The 26,958-nt window shown below is 38.6% G+C and overlaps 10 protein-coding genes across 10 annotated transcripts; 6 read left to right on the plus strand and 4 right to left on the minus strand.

Annotated features, from left to right (window-relative positions):
- Window positions 1–1,107: 1,107 nt before the first annotated feature.
- On the plus strand, window positions 1,108–2,224 carry L201_000007 (uncharacterized protein; the record flags this gene model as incomplete). The annotated part of the gene is made up of 2 exons (XM_066215816.1): window positions 1,108–2,006; window positions 2,065–2,224. The coding sequence occupies 2 exons, from the start codon at window positions 1,108–1,110 to the stop codon at window positions 2,222–2,224; spliced, it is 1,059 nt and encodes a 352-aa protein (XP_066071913.1).
- A 433-nt stretch (window positions 2,225–2,657) lies between these two features.
- On the minus strand, window positions 2,658–5,127 carry L201_000008 (uncharacterized protein; the record flags this gene model as incomplete). The annotated part of the gene is made up of 7 exons (XM_066215817.1): window positions 2,658–2,894; window positions 2,953–3,013; window positions 3,097–3,165; window positions 3,252–3,703; window positions 3,782–3,790; window positions 3,864–4,046; window positions 4,174–5,127. 7 exons carry the CDS (start codon window positions 5,125–5,127, stop codon window positions 2,658–2,660), a joined length of 1,965 nt encoding a protein of 654 aa, XP_066071914.1.
- Window positions 5,128–5,690: 563 nt separating this feature from the next.
- On the minus strand, window positions 5,691–6,846 carry L201_000009 (uncharacterized protein; the record flags this gene model as incomplete). The annotated part of the gene is made up of 2 exons (XM_066215818.1): window positions 5,691–6,419; window positions 6,484–6,846. The coding sequence occupies 2 exons, from the start codon at window positions 6,844–6,846 to the stop codon at window positions 5,691–5,693; spliced, it is 1,092 nt and encodes a 363-aa protein (XP_066071915.1).
- Window positions 6,847–7,752: 906 nt separating this feature from the next.
- Window positions 7,753–10,230, plus strand: L201_000010 (uncharacterized protein; the record flags this gene model as incomplete). Its single annotated transcript, XM_066215819.1, has 11 exons — window positions 7,753–7,756; window positions 7,819–8,168; window positions 8,232–8,439; window positions 8,500–8,596; window positions 8,657–8,857; window positions 8,930–9,324; window positions 9,390–9,506; window positions 9,563–9,693; window positions 9,751–9,817; window positions 9,883–10,024; window positions 10,086–10,230. 11 exons carry the CDS (start codon window positions 7,753–7,755, stop codon window positions 10,228–10,230), a joined length of 1,857 nt encoding a protein of 618 aa, XP_066071916.1.
- Window positions 10,231–11,405: 1,175 nt separating this feature from the next.
- L201_000011 (uncharacterized protein) lies at window positions 11,406–13,700 on the plus strand (the record flags this gene model as incomplete). The annotated part of the gene is made up of 8 exons (XM_066215820.1): window positions 11,406–11,730; window positions 11,808–11,900; window positions 11,978–12,102; window positions 12,160–12,231; window positions 12,293–12,473; window positions 12,540–12,657; window positions 12,719–13,367; window positions 13,434–13,700. The coding sequence occupies 8 exons, from the start codon at window positions 11,406–11,408 to the stop codon at window positions 13,698–13,700; spliced, it is 1,830 nt and encodes a 609-aa protein (XP_066071917.1).
- A 301-nt stretch (window positions 13,701–14,001) lies between these two features.
- L201_000012 (uncharacterized protein) lies at window positions 14,002–15,464 on the minus strand (the record flags this gene model as incomplete). The annotated part of the gene is made up of 8 exons (XM_066215821.1): window positions 14,002–14,278; window positions 14,374–14,628; window positions 14,695–14,750; window positions 14,831–14,905; window positions 14,979–15,025; window positions 15,090–15,176; window positions 15,242–15,298; window positions 15,365–15,464. 8 exons carry the CDS (start codon window positions 15,462–15,464, stop codon window positions 14,002–14,004), a joined length of 954 nt encoding a protein of 317 aa, XP_066071918.1.
- Window positions 15,465–16,407: 943 nt separating this feature from the next.
- L201_000013 (uncharacterized protein) lies at window positions 16,408–18,303 on the plus strand (the record flags this gene model as incomplete). Its single annotated transcript, XM_066215822.1, has 11 exons — window positions 16,408–16,670; window positions 16,785–16,871; window positions 16,930–17,007; window positions 17,075–17,149; window positions 17,212–17,378; window positions 17,448–17,473; window positions 17,539–17,768; window positions 17,822–17,883; window positions 17,938–17,992; window positions 18,185–18,210; window positions 18,287–18,303. The coding sequence occupies 11 exons, from the start codon at window positions 16,408–16,410 to the stop codon at window positions 18,301–18,303; spliced, it is 1,086 nt and encodes a 361-aa protein (XP_066071919.1).
- A 55-nt stretch (window positions 18,304–18,358) lies between these two features.
- Window positions 18,359–18,989, plus strand: L201_000014 (uncharacterized protein; the record flags this gene model as incomplete). The annotated part of the gene is made up of 4 exons (XM_066215823.1): window positions 18,359–18,517; window positions 18,606–18,653; window positions 18,750–18,867; window positions 18,958–18,989. 4 exons carry the CDS (start codon window positions 18,359–18,361, stop codon window positions 18,987–18,989), a joined length of 357 nt encoding a protein of 118 aa, XP_066071920.1.
- Window positions 18,990–19,337: 348 nt separating this feature from the next.
- Window positions 19,338–23,780, minus strand: L201_000015 (uncharacterized protein; the record flags this gene model as incomplete). The annotated part of the gene is made up of 7 exons (XM_066215824.1): window positions 19,338–19,457; window positions 19,541–21,151; window positions 21,210–21,790; window positions 21,846–22,200; window positions 22,274–22,606; window positions 22,668–22,808; window positions 22,905–23,780. 7 exons carry the CDS (start codon window positions 23,778–23,780, stop codon window positions 19,338–19,340), a joined length of 4,017 nt encoding a protein of 1,338 aa, XP_066071921.1.
- A 610-nt stretch (window positions 23,781–24,390) lies between these two features.
- On the plus strand, window positions 24,391–26,883 carry L201_000016 (uncharacterized protein; the record flags this gene model as incomplete). Its single annotated transcript, XM_066215825.1, has 5 exons — window positions 24,391–24,688; window positions 24,812–24,899; window positions 24,962–24,972; window positions 25,051–25,791; window positions 25,868–26,883. The coding sequence occupies 5 exons, from the start codon at window positions 24,391–24,393 to the stop codon at window positions 26,881–26,883; spliced, it is 2,154 nt and encodes a 717-aa protein (XP_066071922.1).
- Window positions 26,884–26,958: the final 75 nt, after the last annotated feature.

The following is a 26,958-nucleotide window of genomic DNA, read 5'->3' on the forward strand; positions in this document are numbered from 1 at the left end:
CAAGTACGAAATCACGCAATTCATGACCCTGCTAGCTATTTTTAGTCGGCGACTAACTTTTACAATGGTAGACAGTGCCTTAATAACGGGTCATGTATTGGTTACATGACCAGTCTATTTCACATAAGTCGGTCGAATTTGCATATTCACATTCTTCAGATGACAAGCAACGTTGATTAGGTCACTGTATAATCCAAAAGTCCATTTCAAGCCGCAACCTTTCCTCTTCTTCATTTCGATCCGAAGAACTAGCTTCTTCATTGCCATATCGCTAAATGAGATTATTAGCGTTGAACCTTCCCAGTCCCATCTGACTCACGGCAGACCAAATACCCGTAAGAATTATTACTATCATCCTTATGAAAACTCTATCCGTAGATACTTCGTGCACTTCCCTAGTGCCTGCACAACACCAATCATCATCACGAACGGCAAGTCGGCAAATGAAGCGTGAAGTGCTGGTGCATGGACCCTGTCTAACATCGTGTTAAGCAGTTCTTTCACCATTTTCGTTTTGCTATATCTCTGTGGCTCACTTTGAGCGTCAATTATGAAATGACAGGTGGTTCAGTGAGATGAGTGATTGTACAATCAGTGAGACACACAATAGAGGTCAGTTGCATGATCAGGAGTTCAATCAACGTGAAGAACAGTACCCTTCATATTGCGAATCACACTTATCCTGTGGCTGTTTTCTCGATTTGTCTGCACAATGACACACACAGATCAAAGGTTGAGAAGGATCAATAGAAGCATCCTCCCAAACTATCAAGAAACCTCCTCTTTCTACTATCTCTCCATCCGATATGGCATGGTGGGAATATCATCCATTCACGTGATATACAGCTTAAATGACATCATATCACAGTAGTTGTACGTTAGTGATAAGGGAATATATAATGTCGTACGCGTAGAATGAAAAAAAGAATGTTGAGATGAATGTTCACGCGACGACATTATAACAAGCAAACGTATACCCAGTGAATATGTATTCTCACACAGCCCAAAGTGAGATGCTCGCATTCAATCTTCGTTAACACTTCTTTCCAAACCTGAACATAAATCTACTATTTCCTCTTATCAACCAAATCACCTATCCAATCCAACATGCCTCCCAGAAAAGCGCCCATGAGACTTCCTCTTACCGAAAATGTCGGTTCAAATAAACCCACATCCAAATCTCAATCAGCCAAACCATCCTCGTCCTCCAAAGTGACTTCGCAATCCAAAATTGATACACTTCTAGCAGCTGCCAACAATGTCGTGGGAAAAGAAAATCAAGATAACGTTAGAAAAAGATCTCGAGATGACAATCACGAAGGGGAAGAAGAACTCGATGATCATGCTAACAAAGAAGCACCGTCAGCCGTATCCGGGATGCAAATTTGCACTGCACCTCGGTCAGATCACGAAGAGGAATCAGGTGAATCAGATGATGATGGGTCATTTATTATCAAATGGACACCGAATCAAATTCGAAGTAAGATTAGAGCATTTACAAATGCGCAAGAAATGAAAATTGGCGAATTTCAAGATGCTATTGGAGTTAGTGCGAGATCCTATGGATTATTTATGAGATCTAATGGTGTACATGGACAATATAGTGATACTTATGCAGGTGCACATCGATTCTTTGCTAAAAAAGAAAAAGAAGTGTATAAAATTCCAAGAGCAAATAGTAAGAAAGTGAAACTTGCTACAGAATCGAAAACAGGTAAATCAACCAAAGAAATAACAGACGATTTAGACGTTTCAGGTATTCATTTAACTGGTGAAGAAACCCAATCTGTACCAGTATATGACACATGTGATGATGTTAGAACAAAATTATCAGCTCATCTAAGAAAACCAGGTGTAACGATGGCTAGTTTAGGTAGAATCGTTATTGAAACTTATAAAAAAGGGGGTGGTGAAACAGATCTAAAGCCAGTTCAAAGTAAACAGTTTACAGATTTCTTATCCAAGTCAGGTCCAAGATCAGGCTGTACGTCTAAAGTGTTTTTTTGGTTCGTATATCTATTTCGAGAAATTGAGGATCAAACATGATAAACCAAAATCTCAAAGGAGATTAGAAATGGAGAAGATTCATGGTAAAAAAGGTCTGAATATCTCAAGGGATGCAAGTCACACGTACATCACCGCTCACATGGATGATCTTATAAATGTCACTTCCTATGGTCAAACTGAAATTATCAGTCATGGACGTAAACGAACTTTTATATGACACGTATGTAAAGTAAAAAAAGGAAAATTGATCAGTTTTCAGTGATAATGGAGTTGCTCAAGTATAAAGTATAATAAAAAATCTCGTGATGTTTGGATTGTTCAAATCAATACGTCAGTCGGTGTCTATGACTGGTAAATATGTGAGTTGTCTCGCTCCTTTCGAAAAAATGGGATTTATCTAATTTCAGTCCCCTCTGTCAAGGTATTATTGTCTTGGACTTTAGAGAAGTAAATAGTGAAGGCGAATCGACAGTGTATCTTTAGGATATGCTTATATTTGTTCACCAACAACGGGCTCGAACTATTGATACAGATATACATCAAGTCTATTTATCTATGTTTATCCCTTGAGTACTGCCTAGTAAGCACCAAAATATGATAAGATCCATTCGTGTACGTTCGTTCGTTTCGTGTCTTTACCAAAACCTAATTTACCAACCACCAATCCTACCACCTTCGTCGAACCAACTATCCTCGAATCCATCGAATACACCACCTTCTTCTTCATACACTCCAATCGTTTCAGGCCATTCATTGGTTTTGATTTCATCCGGTGTGTGATTATGCCAATCTAAATCAAGACACATCCCTCTAGCTTCCCCTATGTAGACCCATGAGTGAGCGTAATTCAGAGATGGGTTGTGTGTGTAATCATTCGACATTCGCCGCTGCGAGTGCAAGGAGGTTAGCTCGGTTACTAACAAAGCACGGGCCAATTCCACTTACTATCTGTGTAAATAGACTTCCTTTACCTAGTCCACTACTTCCTAGATGTTTGAGCAGGTTACTGAAAGGCAAATCATCAGTAAGGGTTCTCAAATGGATAAACACTGGATGGACAACGATGATGTAGGGCGGTGCTCAACTTACGAGTGCACAAAAAGAGGAGGGGGTCTAGTGAAACCTTGCGGTGTGTCTAAATCGTATTGTAGAACCGAGCTGGGATAATAAACACTATCAGTATGAACTCACCATGTGTTAAGGAAACTTCGACCTTCCACGCTGTCTAAATACATCAAACTCACTGTCCGCAGAACCTGTCACCTTCATAACCGTTCTTTATACCTAAAGCACTCATCCATCTGGGTGAGATACCGAAATCATTATCTAAAATCCTAAAAGCCCATCTAAAAGTATCTTTATCACCCCCACACATTTTAAACCAAAAATCTCTTTCATTCATCATACCACTTGCGATGATCAAAGAAACTAAATTTAGACCATTATTACCTGATTTATCGATTATAATTTGACCTGATTCGAAAGTCCATAAATCCAATGAACATTCATCACCGACGATTCTCCAAATTGCATTATCTGGATGATCTTTTGATAGATCAGGCCAAAAGACTGCTCTTCCATTATCCTTATATACAGGTGAATCAAACAGATGTACAGGTGAACGTAATGGAACATTGTCGGAATCGAGATAAAGGATTTCACGGAAGGAGGATTGGACTAGAGCTAAACCTTTTATCTGTGACAGAAAGGCATAATTATCAACACGGATAACGGTTTTTATGGACAGCTTTACTGCTACAGTCTGAGCACTCACTTGCCAATTCTGATTGCAAGGACGCAGGTCGTGAATATTAAATCAGCTATATTTCCGATTATACGGTGTCTGCTTGACTCACCTTCCAAACTCCCTCTACCTTTTCCAAACCCTTTGCTTCTCGTAAAGTAGCACCTAGAGCCTCAATCTCGTTTCTTTGATTTCCATCTGTTAGCTCGTCAGAATAGTGGAAAACTTCGATTGGCAGGGTGACCTTCAAGCGTCGGAGGTGTTTTATAGCAGTAATGGTTCGAAGGGTGGTGTCCTGTGAAAGACTGGGAGATTAGCTACACTGAGAGAACCGAGAGTGACACGCAAAGGGAGATGAAGCATATCGTCGGGCGATTGCTATTGCATCTCTACGAGATGGTAAATCGACTATGCCTACTCACCTGGTTACCACCAGTCAAAACGATTCCTCTACCTTTACCTGTTAAACCATCTTTTTTACCTATCACTTTTTCACCTTTTTCAATTCTCTCTGTTATCCACCTAACAATATCATATCTTCTTTTAACGATTTCTTGTTGATCTACAGTTTCAATCCAGAATTGTGCATCACCGTTGTATTGATCTGGATTCACTAGTTTATCACTTAATTCTCTCGGACACCCATTATAATTTTTCTCTTTTGCTTCTTCGTGGTTTAATATTGGTCTATGTAAGAAATCATTTAATTTGATTGCTAATTTATAATATTCTGGATTACTCAGAAAAGTCGACGGTAGTGATAAAGAAGGGAAATAATTGGAGTATATTGAAGGTAATGAGGGTAAAGTAGGTTGATCAATTTCTAATTCTTCATCAAGTTCCTCTACTATATTGGCTGAATCCTGATATGGTATCTCTTCTAATGACGATGTTTTGGATCTCCAACCGGAAGGTATTCTAGATCTTTCATCGTTTGAAGATGAATTGAATGTATATAATATCGTTATTGTTAATATCAATAAAATTCCATAACCTAAAGGTGTCGGCTGAAAATTCCTCTTCATCATTCTTCTTCTAATCCACTTTCTAACCCTATGATTGCTGTATCCTGCTATCAAAGGTGATTCTATGGGGGAAGGTGTGAATTCGTATGCAAATGGATTACTTGGTGAAGGTAATGCTAGACTGTTGGGTGTGGGCAGTAGTTCGTCTGAATCGTCTTTCGAAGGTGAAGGTGAACGTAATCGGAAATGATTGACCGGAGATGTTGTACTTAGATAATTTGTCGAAGATGGTGTAAAGATAGGTGCACTGAGATCAAGATGTAATTGTGGGTTTCTTCTGGTTGTTGAAATATTGTTAAATGAAGATATGGATTTGGATTTTGATGATGTTGTTATAGGTAAAGAAGGCATAATAACAATGACAGCAGTTGTTTTCGTTATACCGGTCTATCTATATTGCGCTACCATTGCGAAATCTGCGCATCTACATTCACAAAAGGGAAAAAAAGATACATTCTGAGACAAACAGAACTACGGGTGTTACTAAATATATCTTAGTGCATCTCTACTTGATCTAACTGCGGCAGTTGTATACACACCTTGTGCATTTCGCAGTCGATCTTTTCTCTGTTTTTACCTGGTTTTTGTGTCTGCTCTTTCACAAACGTCATATTCCAGCAAAAAAAAGAAACAAGATTCAAAACATCACTTTCACGTTTTCAGGGCTGAGGGATTTCGATTTTAGGGTGCTGAGGATAGAAGGGCTCTAACCCCCCCAAGAGCCAGAACAGGAACGAATATTCGTTCCATTTACAGCAATAGCTGCTACAAGTTATGTGAATTACTCTCTTTCAAGTGATGCAAAGGAATCTACAACACGAATGGAACCTGTCAAATCGCTGCGACGATAGCGACCCAAGATCCGTTGATGTACTTAGTCAATAAGTGAATGAATATACAGGATTTTACACCAACTACGCTGGGATACTAACAGATGGAGCGATATGTGCAGGAGCATCATATGTTCTACCTTCGAAACCTTTTGAGGTAAAAATACCTGGTAATTGACCTGTACCTCTTTTCATAATCCATTCATGACTTGTCATTTCTTCTTCATCATCTTCATTTTCATTTGATCTAGGTTGTTTATCTATAATACCACCTTTTAATCTTTTGAGTATCACTTTATCTTCTGGTCTAGTAAAGAAAACTAAAGAATTTCTTGTTAAATGTGATTGAGTTGAAGGAGCTGGAACGACTCTATGTATATTTGATCTCAAAATACCTGCAGTAAATTTAACCATTGCATCACCTAAATTTACAATACATGATCCAGGTATAGGTTTAACATAAACCCAATCATCTTCTGTGTTTGGTTTACGAATCTGTAAACCACCTAACCAATTAAATAATACTGTCAAACTTCCAAAATCTGTATGTTCAGCTCTACGTGCTCGATCTTCATTAAATTCATGTGGTAAATTTTGTGTAAATCTAACATGATCACCTGAACGTTCTTCAATACGATGTAAATTTAGTAGTGTACCTTCAGGTAGTTCTAATTGTTTATTCAGATGTGACAATAAAACATTCACCGCAGCTCGACAATGTCTAACATATTTCTCAAACAATTCTTGATGTTCGAGTATTAATTGATGACATGCTAATCTTTCACATTGTCCAAGTATATCATCTTTTCGTAACTGATATTAGTTACCTTTGTCAGCCATGAAAAAATTGAATTTGCGTATTCCACAAAGCACTTACATTGTAATTCGCGTTTCTTAATTGTTGACCATTTTCATCTTTACCTTCAGTTTCTGTATATCTATAAGCGTAGAATGGATGAAGATGTGGTCTACCATAAACATCTTTCACTTCATTGGGTAAAGCAAAGAACTCTTTTTGAACTTTATTCAATTGTTCAGCTTCTTTTACGATGGTTTCACCTAATTCTGATCCCAAGAAATCTAAATAGAAGAAACCTAATTCTTTTGATGCTTTGAAGAAATCTTCAGATGCTTGATCATCGTTATTTTCTAATTTTGAAAATGATACGGAAACCAATGGTGCTGTTTCTATATCATCTGGGAATGGTGGTAATGTATGATGCGATGTCAAGTGTGCCATAGTGTAATGATTGATTTCACTTCAAGAGATATTCAAGGTATTAGGGTAGGTAAAACTTATAGGTATAGAGGAAAGATAAGTGACGAATGATCTTTCTTGCCCCATATTTATTCTGTGATTCACAACCATTCACATATCTTATATCCTGTTTACCATCCACCTTCTCTCTCATTATGACCCACCTTCACCCTCTTTAAGTTTGGCTATCGGTTTTCACCGATGGATCATTTAGTGCTAAGATGCGATATCACATGATTGGAATGATAACAACAACGACCCATTTGATGATATTCTCTCTGGTTTATTACCCTTAGCGATGTTAAGCGCAATTCCCGTCATGTCGGGTTATGAAGACCCCGATGATTTTAATATCACCGCTTACCGTCATTTCGTTTTTTTGATCTCTCTTCTTTCCTGAATTAGTTATACTGTTCTCCGGTCTTCATTATGTTCCAGCGAATCAAGAGAAGGCTATTCAAGGTTATTTTCTACTTTTAAGCTTGACAAGAAGATAAGCCCCGTGACAATTCGATAAGGAGGATGAGATCTCTGCGCCGTTAACCCATTTTAACCCGAGGTATATCGCAGTGCCTTGCGCTTAGAATCGCTTGATAGCGCATTTGGTTGAAAGGCTTTGATATGTTAAATTAAAAAAGTCAGTATTCATGACGGAATCTTCAGCTGGATACTCAACTGTCTTCGGACCGTAAGAATATGATTCATGGATACTCGGAATAGTCAGATAGAAGGTGGTGATAAGCAGTGTAGTGTATCTGAAGATAAGAAAGATAGGGGGGAATGGCATCACCATAAGACATAAGTATAGAAGTCAACTGAAATTGGGGAAAACCGATTTTCCCCTTCTTCACAAAGATAATAATCATAGCTTCGTATAAGCATTCCACTATGGGTACGTCAGGATATGTTACTTCGAAGATGTAAATAGATACAAAAGCTGATTACTTGTGATAGCTGCTAAAGACGCAGAATTAATTGGAAACTTCACTCTAACAGGACAAGATGCGAATCACATCTTAACCGAAGATCCTGTTATAGATAAACATTCAGATAGAAAGGTAGATGTTAATGTGAAGAGTGTAGCGCTTGATACTGATGGTGAAGGAGCTGTGGAAGAAGAATACGATGTAGACGCACCAACTGAAGAAGAAAAAGCAAGTCTTCGTAAAGTACCTGGAAAAGTCAACGCAGCAGGTTATGCTTTGTGTATGGTTGAAGCTGCAAACTACGCTTCTTATTATGGTGTCACGGGAGTCTTCCAAAATTTCATTCAAAGGCCTTTACCTGAAGGTGGAAATGGTGCTGTATGTGTAGTTTCTATATATCATCTTTCGAGAAGACCTTGACTAATCTGACTTATCATTCAGGGAGCACCACCTAAAGGTACACAACAATCAGCCGGAGCGTTAAACATGGGTCTTCAAACTGCTACAGCACTTACCATCACTTTTCAATTTTTGGTTTTTTGTACACCACTTCTAGGTGGGTATCTTGCGGATGTCAAACTTGGTAGATATAGGGGTCTCTGGATTGGAATTACCATTGGTTTCGCATCACATATGATGTTGGTTATTGGTGAGTTGGTTTGATACAAGTTGACATAGATACCAGACTGACATAGGTTTTCGTTTATAGCTTCTATCCCCAGTGTAATACATAGTGGTCACGCTATCATACCTTTTGTTATCGGTATGATCTGTTTGTCCTTCGGTTCAGGATTTATTAAGCCAAGGTGAGTAATAATATGAACGAATATGAATATCGGAGGGGAAGGCTAAAGTAGCACATCTAGTGTCGCACCATTGATTGCTGATCAATCTACGGTCAAACGTCAAACTGTCAAAACTCTTCCATCTGGTGAAAAAGTTATTGAGGATCCTGGAGTTACCGTTGAAAAAATGCTTTTACTCTACTATTGGGCTGGAAATGTCGGTGCCTTTTTTTCAATCGCAACTTCATATACAGAAAAACGTATTGGATTCTGGCTTTCTTTGTAGGTTATTTCTTTCCAAAGTTCCGCTGCTCGATCGCACGATGCAGTCTGCTGACTCATTATTATATATAGCATGCTTCCCGGTATCTGTTTCCTACTTCAACCACTTTCACTGTTATGGGTTAAAAAGAAAATTACTCATTATCCACCTTCTGGATCATCAGTCGGGGATGCATTTAAAGTCATTGGATTAGTCATCAAGAGAAGTAAAGGTTTGAAAGGATTTGGTGATGCATGGGAAAGTATCAAACCTACCAATCTTAGGTCAAGTGGTGAATATGAAGAATTAGCGAGTAAACATAAACAAGGTTGGATTTCTTTCGATGATCAATTTGTGGACGAAGTCAAATCTACCCTAAAAGCTATAAGAGTTTTCATTTTCCTTCCTGCTTGGTACCTTGCAGATGGTGGAACAGATTCAATTTTAACTAATATGGCTGGTTCCATGACCACAAATGGGTTACCTAGTGAGTTATACCTTTTCCAAATGTTTGACTCGAATCCTAACAATTTGAATTCCCTCTTTCTTCAGATGATATCCTCAATAACTTTAACCCTATTGCTACTGTCTGCGCTATTCCTGTTTACACATATGTTCTTTATCCATTTTTGCGTAAGATGGGTATCAACTTTGGATATATTAGACGAAGTGAGTGGACTGATCTTGAATGCTCAACAAAGTTACTAACCTTATTCACTCTGCAGTTTCTGTTGGTTTCTTCATCGGTGCTATCCTCAATGCTATAGCAGCAGTATTACAATGGCGAGTTTACAAAACCAGTCCATGCGGTTATCAGGCGACTGATTGTAATGTTGGAACCGGAGTTTCACCTTTGGTAAGTATTTTACTCATTCTGTCATTGGTGTTCCAAGCCAATACATCATTCTTATAGACCGCATGGCTTGTCGCAATCCCTTTCATTCTTCAACCACTGGGTGGCATTTTTATCAGTGTCTCATGTAAGTCTAACCATTTTTCATGAGATTCTGAAACTATTTTGCTAAATATTCTATAACTACGCTAGGTTATGAAATGGCATATACAATGACTCCACCTAGAATGAAGGGTACGATCATTGCTTGTGTATTCTTCACAAGTGCCATCTCTAGAGCGATACTGTTGATTTGTACACCAGCTTTTAAAGATCCTCATATAACTTGGGTTTTGTAAGTTTTTCAACTATTCTATCAAACACTCAGCTAATAAGAATCTTTGTGATCTCTACAGCGTGGGTATCGGAGTTGCCAATTTAGCAGCATCAATAGCCAATTTTGTGTTTTTCAGAGATCTTGATGACACCAAAAAAGAAACTGATTTCAGGAGAATGGAAATAACATCTGAAGAAATCGAAAGAACCAAAGGAAAGGTTTGAGATATTTACGAGATGAAAAACCGAGTAGTAACGACAGTATCCTCGGTAAAGAGAAAGAGAATGAAACTATTTGTACTGTATGTAGAATCCTTACGTGGATTGCTTTATCACCCTTGTCAAGATTTATCAAGATGAAAATGATGATATTTTTGGTTGTCATGCAAAGATGCACATATGTAAGCCAAACAATGGTATCACGATACTGTATCTAGAAGTAGGACATCAGAAGAACATGGCCAAGAGCGGGACTAACCTACGAAACGCCAAGTTTATCCAGCCAAGAGATGAGAACATGTGAACGCGTGTATCGAAACATCAAGCATCAAGAAGAGAGTTTCTTCCCGCAAAATCCGGAATCACAATGATTGTTGAGATACTCTCTTTATCTACCACATTCGGTGTAAGACCGCTGTACTTCTTATCTATTATCTATTATCTATCATATACAGTACCAGGTTTTCTGATTGATGTGATGTCATTGTTTTTCATTCCATTTTGATGCCAAGACAACGCACGGACTGGCTCCACGCGGTGACACAGGTTTTATAGTTTCCGGCTGAATAAACTTACTAGCTCTTTGCTATTCACTACTACTGATAAGCTTGTTCTCTTATCCAGCCCTTGATAGTATTAGCATTCCAACATATCGTGCGTCTTCAAGTGCGCAGCTTGTTTCACTAAAGTCATTCGATATCACATCCAACAAATTCTAACGGCGCCAAGATAGCAAAAGTGTTATGTGACTATGTAATCTCTGTTTTACCTATCTGAAAGAAGGGCGCAATTCTTCTTGAAAAAGGATCAGGGGGTTGAAAGATAAAATCATAATGAGCAACAAATTGACTCCACATGTGTAGCATGAGCTTGGCAATCTTTGGCGCTAAGACTTCACATCCAACCAATCAAAGGTAGCATATTGAAACAAGCTTTTATGGGTAACAAAGCAGAAGAGATAACGAATATCCATCCTTTTGGGATTAGCAAGTCTTCCTTTGGTTATTCCCGGTTTATCCCTACTATGGTGCATATAGAGAGTCACACGATAAGAAACCATGTATGATATCCATAGGAATATACATATCAGTACTTTACACTCGAAGACTCGATCCCCTGTCTCTTTTCTTTCTCTTCAATGTTTTTCTGTATTCTATCGTTAGGATACAAAACAAGCTAAGATGTCTTTGGATGACAGTAATAATCATTATAACGATGTTGAGAAGAAAGGACATAATGGTGGAGGAGTGAATGGTAAACATGAAGTGGGAGCTGTAGAACCTGGATATGGAGTGTCTGTTGATCCAGCACAAGATACATTTTATGATCCAAGTAAAGAAAGTACTTTAACAAGATTAGGTTGGAGTTTAGAATCTTTCAAGAGAGCTCCAGGTACAACAAGAGGTTTAGTTGCTCATGGTGATATTCCACCTGAATTTTTACAACATGATAATCCACTTTTACAACAAAAGATGAAACCTAGACATCTTCAAATGATTGCTGTTGGTAAGTCGTGGTCAAGTCATCATCTAGATTCTAATGATGATTTGTTGGAAATTTGGCTAACCCAACACATATGGCAGGTGGTTCTATCGGTACAGGTTTATTCGTGGGAAGTGGAAATGCTTTGGCTAGTGGTGGACCAGCTGGTATCCTATTAGCTTGGATCATTATGGGTGAGTTTACCTTGAATGTTCCCAACAGTATCAGTAGTGGCGGTGATCTGACTAACCGATGTTTGGGTGTTACCCAGGTATTATGCTTATCAACGTAACTCAAGCTTTGGGTGAAATGGCAATTATTTATCCTGTTTCTGGTGGTTTCTATACCTTGGCTGCACGAATGGTCGATCCGAGTTTTGCTTTTGCTATGGGATGGGTAAGTTTAGAGATTTAGAATATTTCTCATTGAATTTTACTAATACCGTGTATATAGGTCTATGTTTTCCAATGGGCTGTCACTTTACCTCTTGAAATCACTGTCGCTGGATCCACTGTTCAATATTGGGTAAGCTAGCTGGATACCAATAATTAAAATACTTGTCCTAACTGATACATCTATTTCTCAGACCGATAAAGTACCACTAGCTGCATGGATTACAATCTTTATGATAATAATCATTATAGCTGCTGGATTCGGTACATTAGGTTACGCTGAGGAAGAATTCTGGTCCTCCTGTCTTAAATTGCTCGTAGTCGTGGTCTATATTATCATTGGTATTGTCTGTATCTGTGGTGGTGGACCTTCAGGTGAGTAATTGTTTTAATGCTGATGTCTCGAAATAATCCGCTGATGATTGACACCCGATTTTGTAGGCGGTGATTTCGACACCTATCAAGGTGCAAGACTTTGGCATGAACCACCCGGAGCTTTCCCAAATGGTTTCAAAGGTGTTTGCGCGGTATTCGTCACTGCTGCTTTCTCTTTCGCAGGGTAAGCGAGAGTTTAAAGATGGCTGTTGGATAGGTAGCTGACTTGACTCACCATTTTTCAGAACCGAACTTGTCGGTCTCGCTGCCACTGAAACACCTAACCCTCGAAGGACCATGCCATCAGCTGTCAAAAATACCTTTTGGCGTATCACACTCATCTATGTTACTTCCCTTACTATTGTTGGTCTCACTATTCGATCAGATGATCCAGATCTTTTCAACGGTAGTGGTTCAGACATCTCACCATTTGTCATTATTATGGATCGAGCTAGAATTAAGGGTATGAATCACCTCATCAACATCACAATCTGTATTTCAGTCTTATCAATTGGTTTATCATGTGTTTACGCTGGATCAAGAACTCTAACAGCATTAGCTGAAACTCATTATGCACCTAAACTCTTCACTTACATTGATAAATCAGGTAGACCATTATGGTCTCTGATCGCCATATTAGCTTTATCACCTATAGCATATATCAATTGTGCTGATGTTGGATCACAAGTCTTCGATTGGTTAGTTGCTTTATCGGGTTTATCAACATTGATCACTTGGTTTTCAATCTGTATCACCCATATCAGATTTAGAAAAGCTTGGAAAGTTCAAGGTCATTCAGTTGAAGAATTACCTTTTACTGCTTTAGGTGGTGTTTACGGTTCTTGGTTGGGTGCATCGTTAATCGTAATCATCTTGATCGCGCAATTCTATATTGTAAGTACTTGTCCATCATTATCTGCTCTCAGTTGATAGACTCAATTTGCTGAACCTTGATTATAGGGTTTATTCCCACTTGGTGGAGTCGAGAATGCAGGTGAAAGAGCCCAATCTTTCTTCTTGGCTTATTTAGCTATGCCAATCATGATAGGTTTCTATATCATTGGTTACGTTTGGAAGAGAACTTTACCTAAAAAAGCACATGAGATTGATTTAGATACAGGTAGAAAATCTTGGTTGACCGTTGAAGATATGAGACAGTATAGAGCACAAAGAGCTACCGCTCCTTGGCATGTTAGGGTCTACCGAATGCTGTTTTCCAGTTCTTAGACTGAACCATCTGAAGAACTCGATGATACAAGTGAAGAAGCGGCGAGTGGTGGCGATGATTGTATGTAGTAGACAATTTAGTAGAATAAAATGAAGCTTATATTCATTATTGGAACGTTTGATTGATTTTGTAGTTCGTAAATATCGTCTAATATGCAGAAAACGTCGAAGAAAACTCATAGTGGGCAAACTATGGTGTTTCACGATAGAAGGGTAAAAAGACTAACCAATACATTCGTGTATTATACTAAAATATTATCCTTTATCGAAATGAAGGGTACTATCATCCTCTTTCAGATATTTATCCCCGTCTTACTCTAGCTTCTCTTTCAGCTTCAATTTCATCTCTTTCTGCTCTTTCAACTTCTTCTTCTAATCTAATTCTACCTTCTCTTTCTCTTGTTCTTTGCCAAGCTACACCGGCCACTAAAGCGATAGGATGAAGAACTAAACATATGATTAATGTGACGAGTAAAGGTGTAGGTTTGGGTAAAGCTGTGGTTGGTAAAGTTGGATTTGATCTTGGTGAGGAGAATAAGAGTGTGAACAATAGGTAGATACTGGCTGCGGTAAGTAGACTATAAGGCAGCATGTGTATCAGTATAAATCACAGATATAAATTCACTTTTCGAGTGTTGTAGTATAGAGGGAGTTTCAAACACAGCAGACTCACTACAACCTCTTGATACCAGCCCAAACAGCAGCAATAATATTAACAGCAGCTACAGCACCAACAGCTTGCCAAGTATATTTCTCTCTTGCAGTTTCTTCCTTGATAAACCATCCTAAAGCAACAAATCCATTATGTAACCAATCTAATTGGAAAAGAATAGCTAAAAACATCGTCATTGGAGCATGAATGAATACAGCATCGATTGGTCTTTTAAGCGTGACTGGGTAATATAATAACGTGATGTGGATTGATAAACTAGATGAGGTATATGAAAATTAGCAAGAAATTCTAGATTACCTAGATGAAAAAGGCAGGACTTACAGTAAAAGCACATTCAACAAAAGTACGATTTCAGCTCCCCAAAAGAATTGAAGAGTCTATGCAGGATCAGTGGAGTATTAGTTATATTGCATTGATTATAGACAGACCATCAGCTGAAAGGGAAAGTGCAACTTACGAAAAACACAGCCCAAGTTGCTTGTAACCAATTGGAGATCGCAAATCTTAAGCCTACACCATTGATAAGTGTTTCCTGGAATAGATACACAAGATCAATACGTATTTCACAAAAGAATGATAATCTTGATGAGAAATCTTCAACTCACCTTTGTAACATCTTTTCTGACTAATAGAAGAACCAAACAGAAACCAACTATATTGCCAAGAACTGATTAGCTCTCCACCCTAAGCGAACGGTTCAATGAGGTTTCGCTTACCTTGTAAAAGATATAACAAAGCCCAATATATACCTACCATAGTAGCATTGGGTGATAAAAGAGTAGGAAATAAGGCATTTATACCAGCTAGTCAATTGTCGTTTGATATCAGCTGTGTTCCCCACTGTTATCACCAAGAAACAATAACTCACACAATCCTGGCTTGATAGCCAAAGCGCAAACAATGTTCGCTCCCATGGCGACGAGCACTGTAGAACATGATATCTTTATCAGCTATTCCTTCGCAAGCTGAGATGAATAATGGCTGGACTCACCTGAGATGGGTATAGCGATCTGCAATCTAACCAACTTCATCGATTCCTTAAATTGAGAAGGGGTAATGATCTCATCTGGAGTCGCATCGTAACTTGACATCTTGAAGATTCCACGACTTGAGGTCTTTCTTACAGATTAAAAGACGGGGGATTTAGTGAAGTGTTTAGCGGTAGATGATTATTGATAATGAGTAAATGACATTGAAACATATGATGAGAACTACTTATTACAAGAGGTGTCAACAACAACAACGGTGATCAACTCCACCACCACCACCACTGTAAGATGTCAAATTCGTCGATGACGTAATGTCAAATCACCACCCGATAAATTAAAGTATCGAATTTAAAGGTGAAAAAGGTTAGTTATGCAAACTGCATTCAAGTGATCTATATACAGTACTCGTACTAAATATCGTTCACGAGCTGCCTAGAATATTCTCATCGTCTTCCAGCAACCTTTCATCAGCTGTCAAAATGAAACTGAGGCGAAAGCAGCGTATCCCGACTGCAACATCTGACATCAAAGTGCGCTAAATTGGTACAAATGGGGATATAAAACTCTTGCATCATCTAGATCACTTTCTAATTTCCTTATACATCATGTTCAATCATAGAATCATAGAAGAACATGATTTCCTGACAAATGGGTTGTTACGACGTTGTTCATGGATGAATCCTATATACCTACTATAAAAACACGTCATGGCGATCAAATAAAGTGCATGGATCACACATGAAAGGGACAAAAGGACGAAACAAAGAACGAAACAACAGGAAATCATTCAACATGACATACAATATATTCACATCAAATCAAATCAAACATACTAAAGGTCCTCGTACAGCATGCTTGCCCTATCCACGTAGTCATAACATGTACTGTTTGCAATGCAATATACATCTTTTTATGCTTATCCTTTCTTACTTATAGTTTATCTCTCTACTGTACAACTTACCGTTATTTACTCAATCCTAACTACATTGAGAATATTGATTAACTCAAGCATATCTCAACGACAAAAAAGTATAACGATTAAATAATGTCAGCAGACGAATACGAAGGAGAATATTATAATGATGGAGGGAGTAGAGAAGAATATTCAGAAGAAAGGGAATCTTCATACAGACAAGATAGTAGACATGAAGATAGTTATCAAAGTAGATCTAGTAGAAGTAGATCAGATAGTTCAAGTAGTGATTCATCAGATGATGAAGAGAAATACGAGGATGAGAGAGGAGAAAGAGATGAAAGATATGAAAGACAAGATTCTGGTGATTATGATAGGAGAGCGATTGATGAACCGTGAGTGGGATACTCTTATCCAAATGTTGCAGATTCGTTCATCATATCGTTCATATGAAATCTTCGAACTTTCTGATTTCGACCATTATGATCAATATTGACGATATAGAGCAGTTCTTACACCAGTGGCGAATATACATCACAAGATGACACCTCATCCGTCAATATTGCTTCTGGCGTAGCTGGTGCTTTTGGTGCTATGTAAGTTGACTTTTCGTGTATGTGTCACAATGCTTATGGCTTACACCGATACCTGTAGGGTTCTTGGTGGTCTCGGTCAACATCAACAAACTGCTCAGCAATATGGTGGATACGATCAAGGTTATCAAGGTGGCGAGTGAGTTCATCTCCTCTCGATAATATGTAAATGATAATGAGTCACTAACAGCAATCAATCCCTTCAGTCACAGAGGTATGGGAGCCGATCAATACAATTACGTTCCTCCACCTGGATCTACACCTAATGATTACTATCCTACGTGGGTATCTTTGATAATAATCAAGGTGGATAGCAAGATCTAATTAGTATTTCGCGTTGCAGCGCCGCCGGATATGTTCCCCAACAACAATATCAAGCAGATCAACCTCCTTATGGTACTCAATATAGAGGTGATGATGATGGTCAACCACACCAACAACATTATGGACCTACTTTTGCTGATCCACAAACTGGGGAAGTTGCTCAACCGTTCTTTGAGTATTCAAGATGTACGTAGATGTTTATGGGAAATCTTGATACTTCGGTTAGCTAACTTTGGATTCATGTCGTCAATATAGGTAACGGTACTAGAAAAGCGTTATTGGTGAGTTTCACATTAGGCTCGAATTCTATTCGATTTTCTCCTTTACTGACTAGATCCACTTGCAGATCGGAATCAATTACTTTGGCACCTCAGCAGAATTATCAGGATGTATCAACGATGTTCATAATGTTCAGAAATTCATTTGTGAACGATACGGATATAGACCAGCTGATATCGTCATTCTCACCGATGATTCCAATGATCCAAGAACTATGCCAACCAGAGACAATATCATCAAGGGAATGAAATGGTTAGTTCAAGGTGCTCAAAGGGATGATGCTTTATTCCTTCATTAGTAAGTTCAAGACAATACACTTTTGTATGTATCATGTTGTTAAATGTACATAGCTCCGGTCATGGTACACAAACTGAAGATCTTGATGGAGATGAAGGTGATGGAGACGATGAAGGTAAGCTAAGACACGATCAACACAGCGGATAAGCTTACATCATTTTTGTGTTAGCGATTTGCCCAGTTGACTACGAGACTGCAGGTTTGATCATTGATGACGATAGTGAGTTCCGTCCACAACGAATGATGGTGACTTACAGCTAACGTCATCGTTTTTGACTCTTAATGACAGTGTGAGCTTGCTGTACTGAATATACTGTTAAAACTTCACTTACACTTGGCTGTTAGACATGATATAGTTGTCAAACCCCTTCCTGCAGGTTGTAGACTTACCGCAATCTTTGATTCTTGTCATTCAGGTACTGTAATGGATTAACCTTTTGTCGTGAGTAATTGCTTGTTTATCCGATTTTCTTCCAAACAAATATGAAAAAGGATTTGATCTAATTTAACCTTTTTAGTATTCAACCGAAGGTAAAATTAAAGAACCTGATTTACTTACTGAAGCAAAAGAAGGATTATTAGGTACTGGAATGGATATATTAAAAGGTGATACAGATGGAATAATGAAAAGTTTATTTGGTGCAGCAAAAAGTGTTTTTGATGCAAAACAAACTTCAGAAAAGAATAAAAAAACTAAAACTAGTCCTGCTGATATTATACAATGGTCAGGATGTAAAGATGATCAAACTGTGAGCTGGTTTTATCGATCGATATAACTGTTATCTTCTATTCGTTTTAAAGGTTTAGCTAATATATATGAGCTATTCAATACCGTAGAGTGCCGATACTGAAGAAGCTGGAAAAGCTACTGGGGCAATGTCTTATGTGAGTTAACTGATATGATTTTCTCACTTATTGCTTACTTATTCTCAAATCAAGTTTTATAATGCAGCGCTGATATAGCTTGATTGATGTTTTTAGGCTTTCATCGCAGCTTTGACTAAATATCCGAATCAAAGTTATCAACAACTTTTAGTCAGCATTAGAGAGGAAATGAAAGGTAGATATAGTCAAAAACCTCAATTATCAGCTTGTCATCGTGAGTACTGTACTGTATATAGAAGGCTATAAGAAAGGAAGAAATCCGAGACTACGATGAAATTGAATTGTACTGACTGATCATGCTTAGCTATCGATACCGATTTTCAATTTGTAGCTTAACCGCTATCGAAATGCTCGGTTCCCACATATACGGTACTCTCATTTAGGGTTGGTATCACAGTGAAGTCTTGTTGATAGATCGATTTATGAGAATTACTCAATGTCCTGTATAACGAGTCATTTCGGAAAGCGTACATAGCCAGAAGCCAGATGATATGTAAATATGCATTGTATCCAAGCAAAATGTTCGTAAGAATTTATCGTTAAAGAGAAAAAGAAAAGCATTCAAGGGGAAAAGGGTCGATTTTGACCAAGCAATTTTTTATACAAGAACAGTGCAAAAATAACCAAAAATATCCTTTATTCACATACAACTTCGCCGAACAACACTAATGGCATTTTGACGGCTTAATCATTATTAATCGAAATTAGACCTTTTCCTACTTCTTCCACATTATCACCTTCTTCTTCACCTTCCAGAGGAATCACTCTTCTTGTAGGACTTCTAGCTACAGGAGTTTCAAGTATCTATTATTTTTAAGGTGAAAGAAGGGGAAAAATCAATCAGCTCAGCTTTATATCAGAATTGTTAATACGCATATTTCATTCACCTCTTTTCTTAATTCTTCACCACTGACTTGATCTTTCTCTTCACCCAACGTATCATCTTCATCATCAATTACACCTAATTTATTACCTTTTCGGAAAATTTCACCCTCTTCTTCTACCCACGCTTTACTTGTTTTTTCAGTTGGACTAGTTAGATCATTTAATAAATCATCATCATCTCCTTCACTTGCACCGCGACGGACAGGTAATAATCCGGTTGAAGGTGAAGCTTCATTTTCTTGCTTTTCTAATAAACCTTCCTTCATTGATGAAGGTATTCGCATTGAGTCTAAACCCAAACCTGAATTTTGATAGGTTTTGCTACTAGTATTACTTTTTGGTGTGATAGTAGAAGCTAAAGTGGAAGATTTAGTAGGTGTTGATTGTGTGAAAGATTTTTCGTCGATTTCTTCTGGATCAGAATCATTATCAGAATCACCAATTGAGAAATTGGGTGAAGAAATTTCAGTTGAGGAAATTCTCATATGCCTTCTTTGCTGATATTGATTTTGATGTAATCTTCCGTTACTGCTATTAGCTGGAGATGATGATGATGAAGGTAAACGTTGATTTTGCTGAGATGATGTCAGAGACGACGCTGATGACGAATCATATGATGTTGTAACGATTTGAGATGGTAGTAATAACCTTGGTGGAGGTTTAAACGATTTTCCAGCATCAATGAAATTAGTTAATTGATCATTCAAGAATAATAGACTTTCTAAAGATCCAGGATTTGTTTTTGGATCTTGAATCTGCTCAATCAATCTCTCCTTCAGGACCTTTGATCTTTCATGTAGTACTGAGAAATCTTCTTTAGGTAATAATGTATTAGGTTCCCAATTTACATCACTATTTGATACTTTTGATTTCTGATATATCTTTGAAGCTTCAAACCATCTTTGTAAATCCCTTAGGGTTTCTTCTGAGATACTTAATACTCTTTCAGGTTTCAAGGTATATACATATTCTCTTGCTTGTCCTTGAGGCGATTGACTTAAATCAAACCTCTCTTTCTCCTTTTTCAGTTCAGTGATTTCTTTGACTTGTTTAACTAAAGTAGATTTTTTGATTGGTCCCCATATTATCTCTTGACCATGCGAAGATTTCGTAGATGAGACTGCTATTTCCGTATTACGTATACAAGATTGTAAAATGCTTTGTGATAGTTCAGCCAAATCAGGTTGATTGGGTTGGATTGAGATATCCAGACATCTAATCAATTTGTTAGATTTCAGTCCAACTGAAATAGCTAAAACACCTGCGGTATCGATGTTGGGATTATTGGTCAAGTCGAGGTGTAGCAATGATTTTGTTTCGGGCAAAAACTCCGCTAGTGATATAGCGCCATCTGTCGTCAATCCTGTATCTGATAGGAATAGCCTTTTGAGCGAGTTGTTAACTGTAAATGCTGTTCGCAATGCTGCTATACCTTCTCCATTTGGCCCACAACAAGGATTCGAACTAAGATCTAGTGTTTCAAGGGTTGAGTTATATTTCAGAGCTTCGGCCAAAGCCACTAAACCAGATGTTTCAATTTTGTTATCGCTCAGATTCAGGACCTTGAGCGTTCGATTACGCTTCAACACTTGAGCAATGTAATTGACACCGTTCTGCGATATGTTATATGTCAACTCGCCAAACGGTCAACGCTATTGTGAAATGACTGACCTTGATTTCGTTTGACTTCAAGTCAAGTGTTAGAAGTCTTCCGATTCTTTCGACACCATCTAAAGCCCTAACACTTCTTTGTAAAGCCATACTTGCACCCCCTAACTCTGCCGAGGACATTTTACCTTCAGCCGTCGTCTGGGTGACAGTGAAATTGCCTGAATCCTGCATAGCTGAATTACCTCCACCTGGCATAACCAAAGGGTGTTTTGGTGGTGGTGGGGGTTTGTATCCTTCCGGCACTGTTCTTGACGTGATACCGCCAGTAGCTGACGATACAACTAATGGTATAGGTGGTAAGTCTCGTTCATCATTGGGTAAATCGGGTTGAGGTTTTCGTGTTCTAGCTGCATATGGCAATGGGGTGGAGGTGGAAGGGTTCGGTGAAGCGGTATTCTCGGAAGGGAGTAAGGGAGATTGAGTAGTCGATGTTGTGCTTAAACCAGGTGATAAAGCTGACATTGTCATGGCCGAATCTGGATAATCTCGAATCATCAGAGCTAAAGCGACAGCTCCGAGAGGCCCGATCCTATTGCGACGTAACGAGATGTTCTTTAAATCCGAAGTACGAACACCTTGAGCTGAAAACGGGCAATCCGTAAGTTTGGCTAACATAGCAAAAATATGGAAACTTACCCAAGGTCTCCATTACATTAGCTCTCAAAGCGCAACCATCTAGTCGTAGAGTCTGAACAGCAGCAGGTGTTCTATTCTCGTCGTTTTCTTTCAGCAACGGTGCAGGCGGTATGAAGCTCCCATAAGCATTTATTGATATCTTTTCAGATTCATTACTCTCTTGCTGAGCATCGTCCAGTCCGTTTTCCAGTTTATCTTGACCTTCAGGCTGTGTCGAGGGATCCGGTGATGCACCGAGATTTGGTGTGCTTTCGAGAGGTTTGATCCGGGAAGACGTAAGAGCTTGTACAAGATATTCTATACCCTTCTTGTCCCAAGTGGTATCCGAAAGGTCTATATAGCGAAGTGATCTTGCCTGTCAAATGTTTAAACCAGCATAAGCGTCCCCTCAACTAGTAAAGCATTGAGTTTGATAGACCCCGACTTACCCGTTTGAGAAAAACAGCTAGTAGTCTCCAGCCACCCGCTTTGATCTTCTTGTTTCCTGATAAGCTCAAACTTGGTAAAGTACCTGATATCAACAAAGAATGTAAGATCGGTTTCATACTATCTTCGGTTTCCAAAACACCATTCTCTAATCTCAATTCCATTAATCCCCATTCAGCGGACAAAACATCTGAAAATGATTCTGCTGAATACCTAGTAAACGGTACATCTAAGTTATTCGGACTTCCAGGCGGTAAAGCTATTCCGATAGTGGTATGATCTACTGGGCGCAGCGTTAGGTGTATATAACGTAGTTTAGGTGGTGATGGGATAGTCTGTAATAAATGACAATATTAGACTCCGGTATGATATGGAACAGAAAGAACAATTGCTCACTTCTAAAGCTCTTACTATACCCACTCTAGGCCTTTCTTCTCTTCCTCTACATGCGCTTTCATATAAAGTCACTAATCTCTGAGATGTCCAGTATTGAGGTCCGCAACTTGATGACAATAACAATTTGTGGTTTGACTCAATCTGTAATCAGGCAAGGAAGGGCTATCAGCTGCTATCCGTGAATCGTTTCGCTGGAAGGCGTTGCAGAAGCATGTGAACATAGTACTTAAAACTCACCCTTTTCCTGTCCTCTATTACCTTGGTTGACCAGGGTTCCCCTTGTGAACTGATAGGATACGTTATACTCAAGCTTGGTAATACAAAAGTAGCTCGTTTTAAAGGTTGTTTTTGTCTACTCTTCTCCGTCATTACTATATTCCCATTAGGCCCATTTGCTATTATCATTGGTGATCCGGTTTCAGGTAATGATATACTTCTTGAAGGGAAAGGTGAGCCTGTTGGGGTTGTATTGTTGCTTGGTAATCCACCTTGTCCAGTAGCGTTGACTACGAATCTACTTAAGCCTAATCCAGCTAATCTACCAGATATCGAAGCTAATGTACCTCCAGGGGCTGAATTTGTAGGTTGTAATCCGCTAGAGCTTGGTTGACCATTTAATCCTGAAGGTGAGCTTGGACCAGCTATACCTGATTCCTCATTCTGATCAAATAAACGAGTTGTAGTTCCGACAGCTGTATTTACTGCTCCCCCAACTATGTCTCGAAGTCTGTTACCTAAAGTAGGTTTAGCAGGCGCCGGAGGAGGTTTCAATATACCTTTTGTAGGTGGCTTTGGTCTCCTTTTAGCTGGTGAAGGCGTTGGCGCGGTCGCAGAAGGTGGCTGAAGAGTGTTTGCTGGTAATGAAGAAGGTGCAGGAGGGTGAGTGGACAAGACAGATGATGAGGGTTCTATTGCTGGAGTGTTGACTGTATCAGATTCTGGTGTTATCTGATTTTTGTCCGAGGTGGTTAAAGGCAGCTCGGTCTCCTTGGACATTTGGGTCGTGTTCTCTGTCGCTGATTCTACTGGGACTGATACGCCTGCGTCCTTCTTTACATCTTGTTCTGAAGTGACCATCAGATCAAGCCCATCAACCGGAGCAGATTCCGACATGTTGAACGAAGATAGAAGGTCAAGATGAAGGTGAAAAAGAGAAGTATAAATGATAAGGTCTATATTATTAAGAGAGACAACCATGGTATACAGTGACGACAAGAGACAACGACAACATTCAGTACGTAGGAGATGCCATGCGTATACCACGTGTCAGAAGACGCCCCAAGTCAGCTCGCAAGCCTATCGGAGTCGAGGAGTCACGCTTGAGCCGAGGTGCTACAGGAACGGCTGGATAGGCACACGAACCACGTTTTCCATAAATAATTTACAAATTATATTTATATTTTATCGATAAGACCTGAAAATTACGTCTACATAACAACAACATTTCGGAGTTATCTTCCTCAACAACAGATATATCAACATACCTATCATTGTTATCGGAACAGAACAATAACATCGCAATATAAAACATATTAGGCATTGTATTTTGACTGCTTGAACTAATTCTCAGCTGGACTTGGTAACTCATCCTTTAATCCTCAAGACCAGCAACTGGAGATAGCCGTCGGACTTTGGAAAAAAAACTTTAGGCGACATTCCTTGAGTTAACAAGTTTCCTCTCGAAGAGGTCTTGTGGTTCTTGGTAAAACAAGTACAAACAACAATGACGACCAATTTGTACGCGGTGGCAGGTCCATCAAAACCTTCTTCAGTTATATCAACAGTTTCATCAACTTCACCTAAATCTGAACCGCCTTCACCATTGAAATCTATAAATCCATTGCCCTTACCAGTAACATCAGTAAATTCGACGACAGCGATAACAAAACCTGGTATAAGCTTAGATGAAAATGGTGAAGTTTTGAAAGTACCTGCTTTCTTGAACAAACTATACACAATGGTTAGTGATACAACAGTAAATGATTTGATATATTGGGGTGAGAATGGTGATAGTTTCTTTGGTAAGTTATAACTAGGCTACCCTTTCAAAGATACTCCCTTAAGAAAACAGATTCAGTATACCTTGAAACTACAGTACATCAACCTGTTTCTTGAGATAAAGCTAATTTTGTATTCTATCCTAGTGCCGAATGCTGAGCAATTCGGAAGGGAGCTTCTACCAAGATGGTTTAAACATTCGAATTTCTCCAGTTTTGTCAGACAGCTGAATATGTAAGTTTCCTCTTCTCTCAAGGTTTTGTCGAAATATTTCGCTAATCATACTGGCTCATCAGGTATGGCTTCCGTAAGTTCTACTAGCATATGATAAATTAAGAATAGTTCAGTGTGGAATATTGATGGTTTTTCTTTCCTCACAATGTAGATAAAGTACCTCACCTCCAATCTGGAGCCTTGAAGAACGAAACACCAGTAGAATTATGGGAATTTGCGAATCCATTTTTTAAAAGAGGACAACCGGATCTATTAGTCAAAGTGACTAGAAAGAATAATAGACCAGGTACCACCACGTCTGGACCAACACCTACAACGGGATCAGGATCATTGAATACACGTTCAGCAGCACAATCAACTCCATCTACAGCCTCTACATCCACTGTACCTTCTGGCAAATATCTAATAACTGATGGAACCGTGGAAGGAGAATCAAATCAATTAATTGGACCATCGGGACAAATATTAGATATAAATGCTATACATAGTGGTATAGCAGCAATTAGACAAACTCAAGCTACGATCGGAGCGGATCTAAGAAAATTGCAAGCTTCAAATGAAGCTTTATGGAGACAAGCATATGAAACACAAGAGAAACAAAGAAAACACGGTGAAACTATTGATTTAATTGTTTCTTTCTTAGAACAATTATTCGGTACACAAGGTGAAGGTTTAAAAGGTTTAAAAGAAGCTATGAAAAGAGGTGGTTTAGGTAGACAGAGAGAAGACAGTGGTAGTAATAGTAATAATATGAATTCAGATGAAAACGTCTCAGGATCAGCTAAAAAACGAAGAAGATTAGGTTTAGATAGAATGATTCAAAATGGCCCAGTAGATGGAAGTGCAGTTGTGGATGATGACGATGATGATAGACTTGTTGAAATTGGTTCTAGTGAGTTTAAAAATTGCACAAAAATGTTACAGATCCGTGGAAAGGTAAAGCTAATCGATCTCAACAATGTTCGCAGCGTATTCAATGCCACCTTTTAAACGAGCTGCAACGACGCCAGAATCATGGTCATCATCCGCACAACGATTCACTACTATACCAACAGAAGACGATTCATCCACACCTACAGGAAGTACAAGAGCAACTTCTAAGGGAATTACACCTACTCCCGGAGCTGAACAAACTCTTGGAGCAAATCATCTTTCACCATTATCTGATACAGATAATCTTTTACCCAACGATAATAACGCTGTAGCACGTTATAACGCACCATCTACAAACAATAATCAATATCAACAACAACTTAATTTGAATCCACAATCATCACAACCTCTACTTAGTCCCACATCTGCTGAAGCTGCTGCATCAGCCTATAACCTTGATCCATCTTTATTACAAACTACCATAGGATCACTTATACAATCTCCTGCAGCGGCTCAGATGTTCTTGAATTCGCTGAACAACTCAGTACAAGGTCAAGCCCTTCAAACTCCGAACAACAATAATAACAGTAACATCAATACGCCAATTAAACCTTCACCTTTATCAACGAATCAAACAAATTACCAACTACAGCCGAATAATGCTGGTATTGGCGGCATCGGTTGTGGTGGTGGTGGTGCTGGTGAAGATCTATTAACATCATTAGACCCAACTTTAGCATTATTTTCACCTTTACCAAATCAAGATTCATTAATGCAAAGTACGAATGATTTAATGAAATCTTATCAAGATGCTGTTGGCGTCAATTCCGGTGTAGATCATTTACAAGAAAGTATTGATTCTTTAGTCAGATCAATGGGTTTAGATTTACCTAATAATGGAACCAACAATGATAATATGCCGAAAAATGATCTAATACCAAATGCAAATGGAAATACAAATAACAATGGAAGTGGAATGGGTGAACAATTAATTGATCCTGATTTCAATGTTGATGAATTTTTAGAACATTTAGCTAAAGGTGATGACGATTTGACTAATAATACTATTAATAATACAAATAATGCGGGTGGTGTATCGAATGGTATTTGAAGCTTGACTGCGGGTGTAGTACTTTGAGACGTAGAAATTCTCTTTCAATATAATAGTTGTATATAGTAAACCACA

The sequence above is a fragment of the Kwoniella dendrophila genome, chromosome 1, assembly GCF_036810415.1.
Source record: "Kwoniella dendrophila CBS 6074 chromosome 1, complete sequence".
In the NCBI taxonomy this organism is placed as follows: domain Eukaryota; kingdom Fungi; phylum Basidiomycota; class Tremellomycetes; order Tremellales; family Cryptococcaceae; genus Kwoniella; species Kwoniella dendrophila.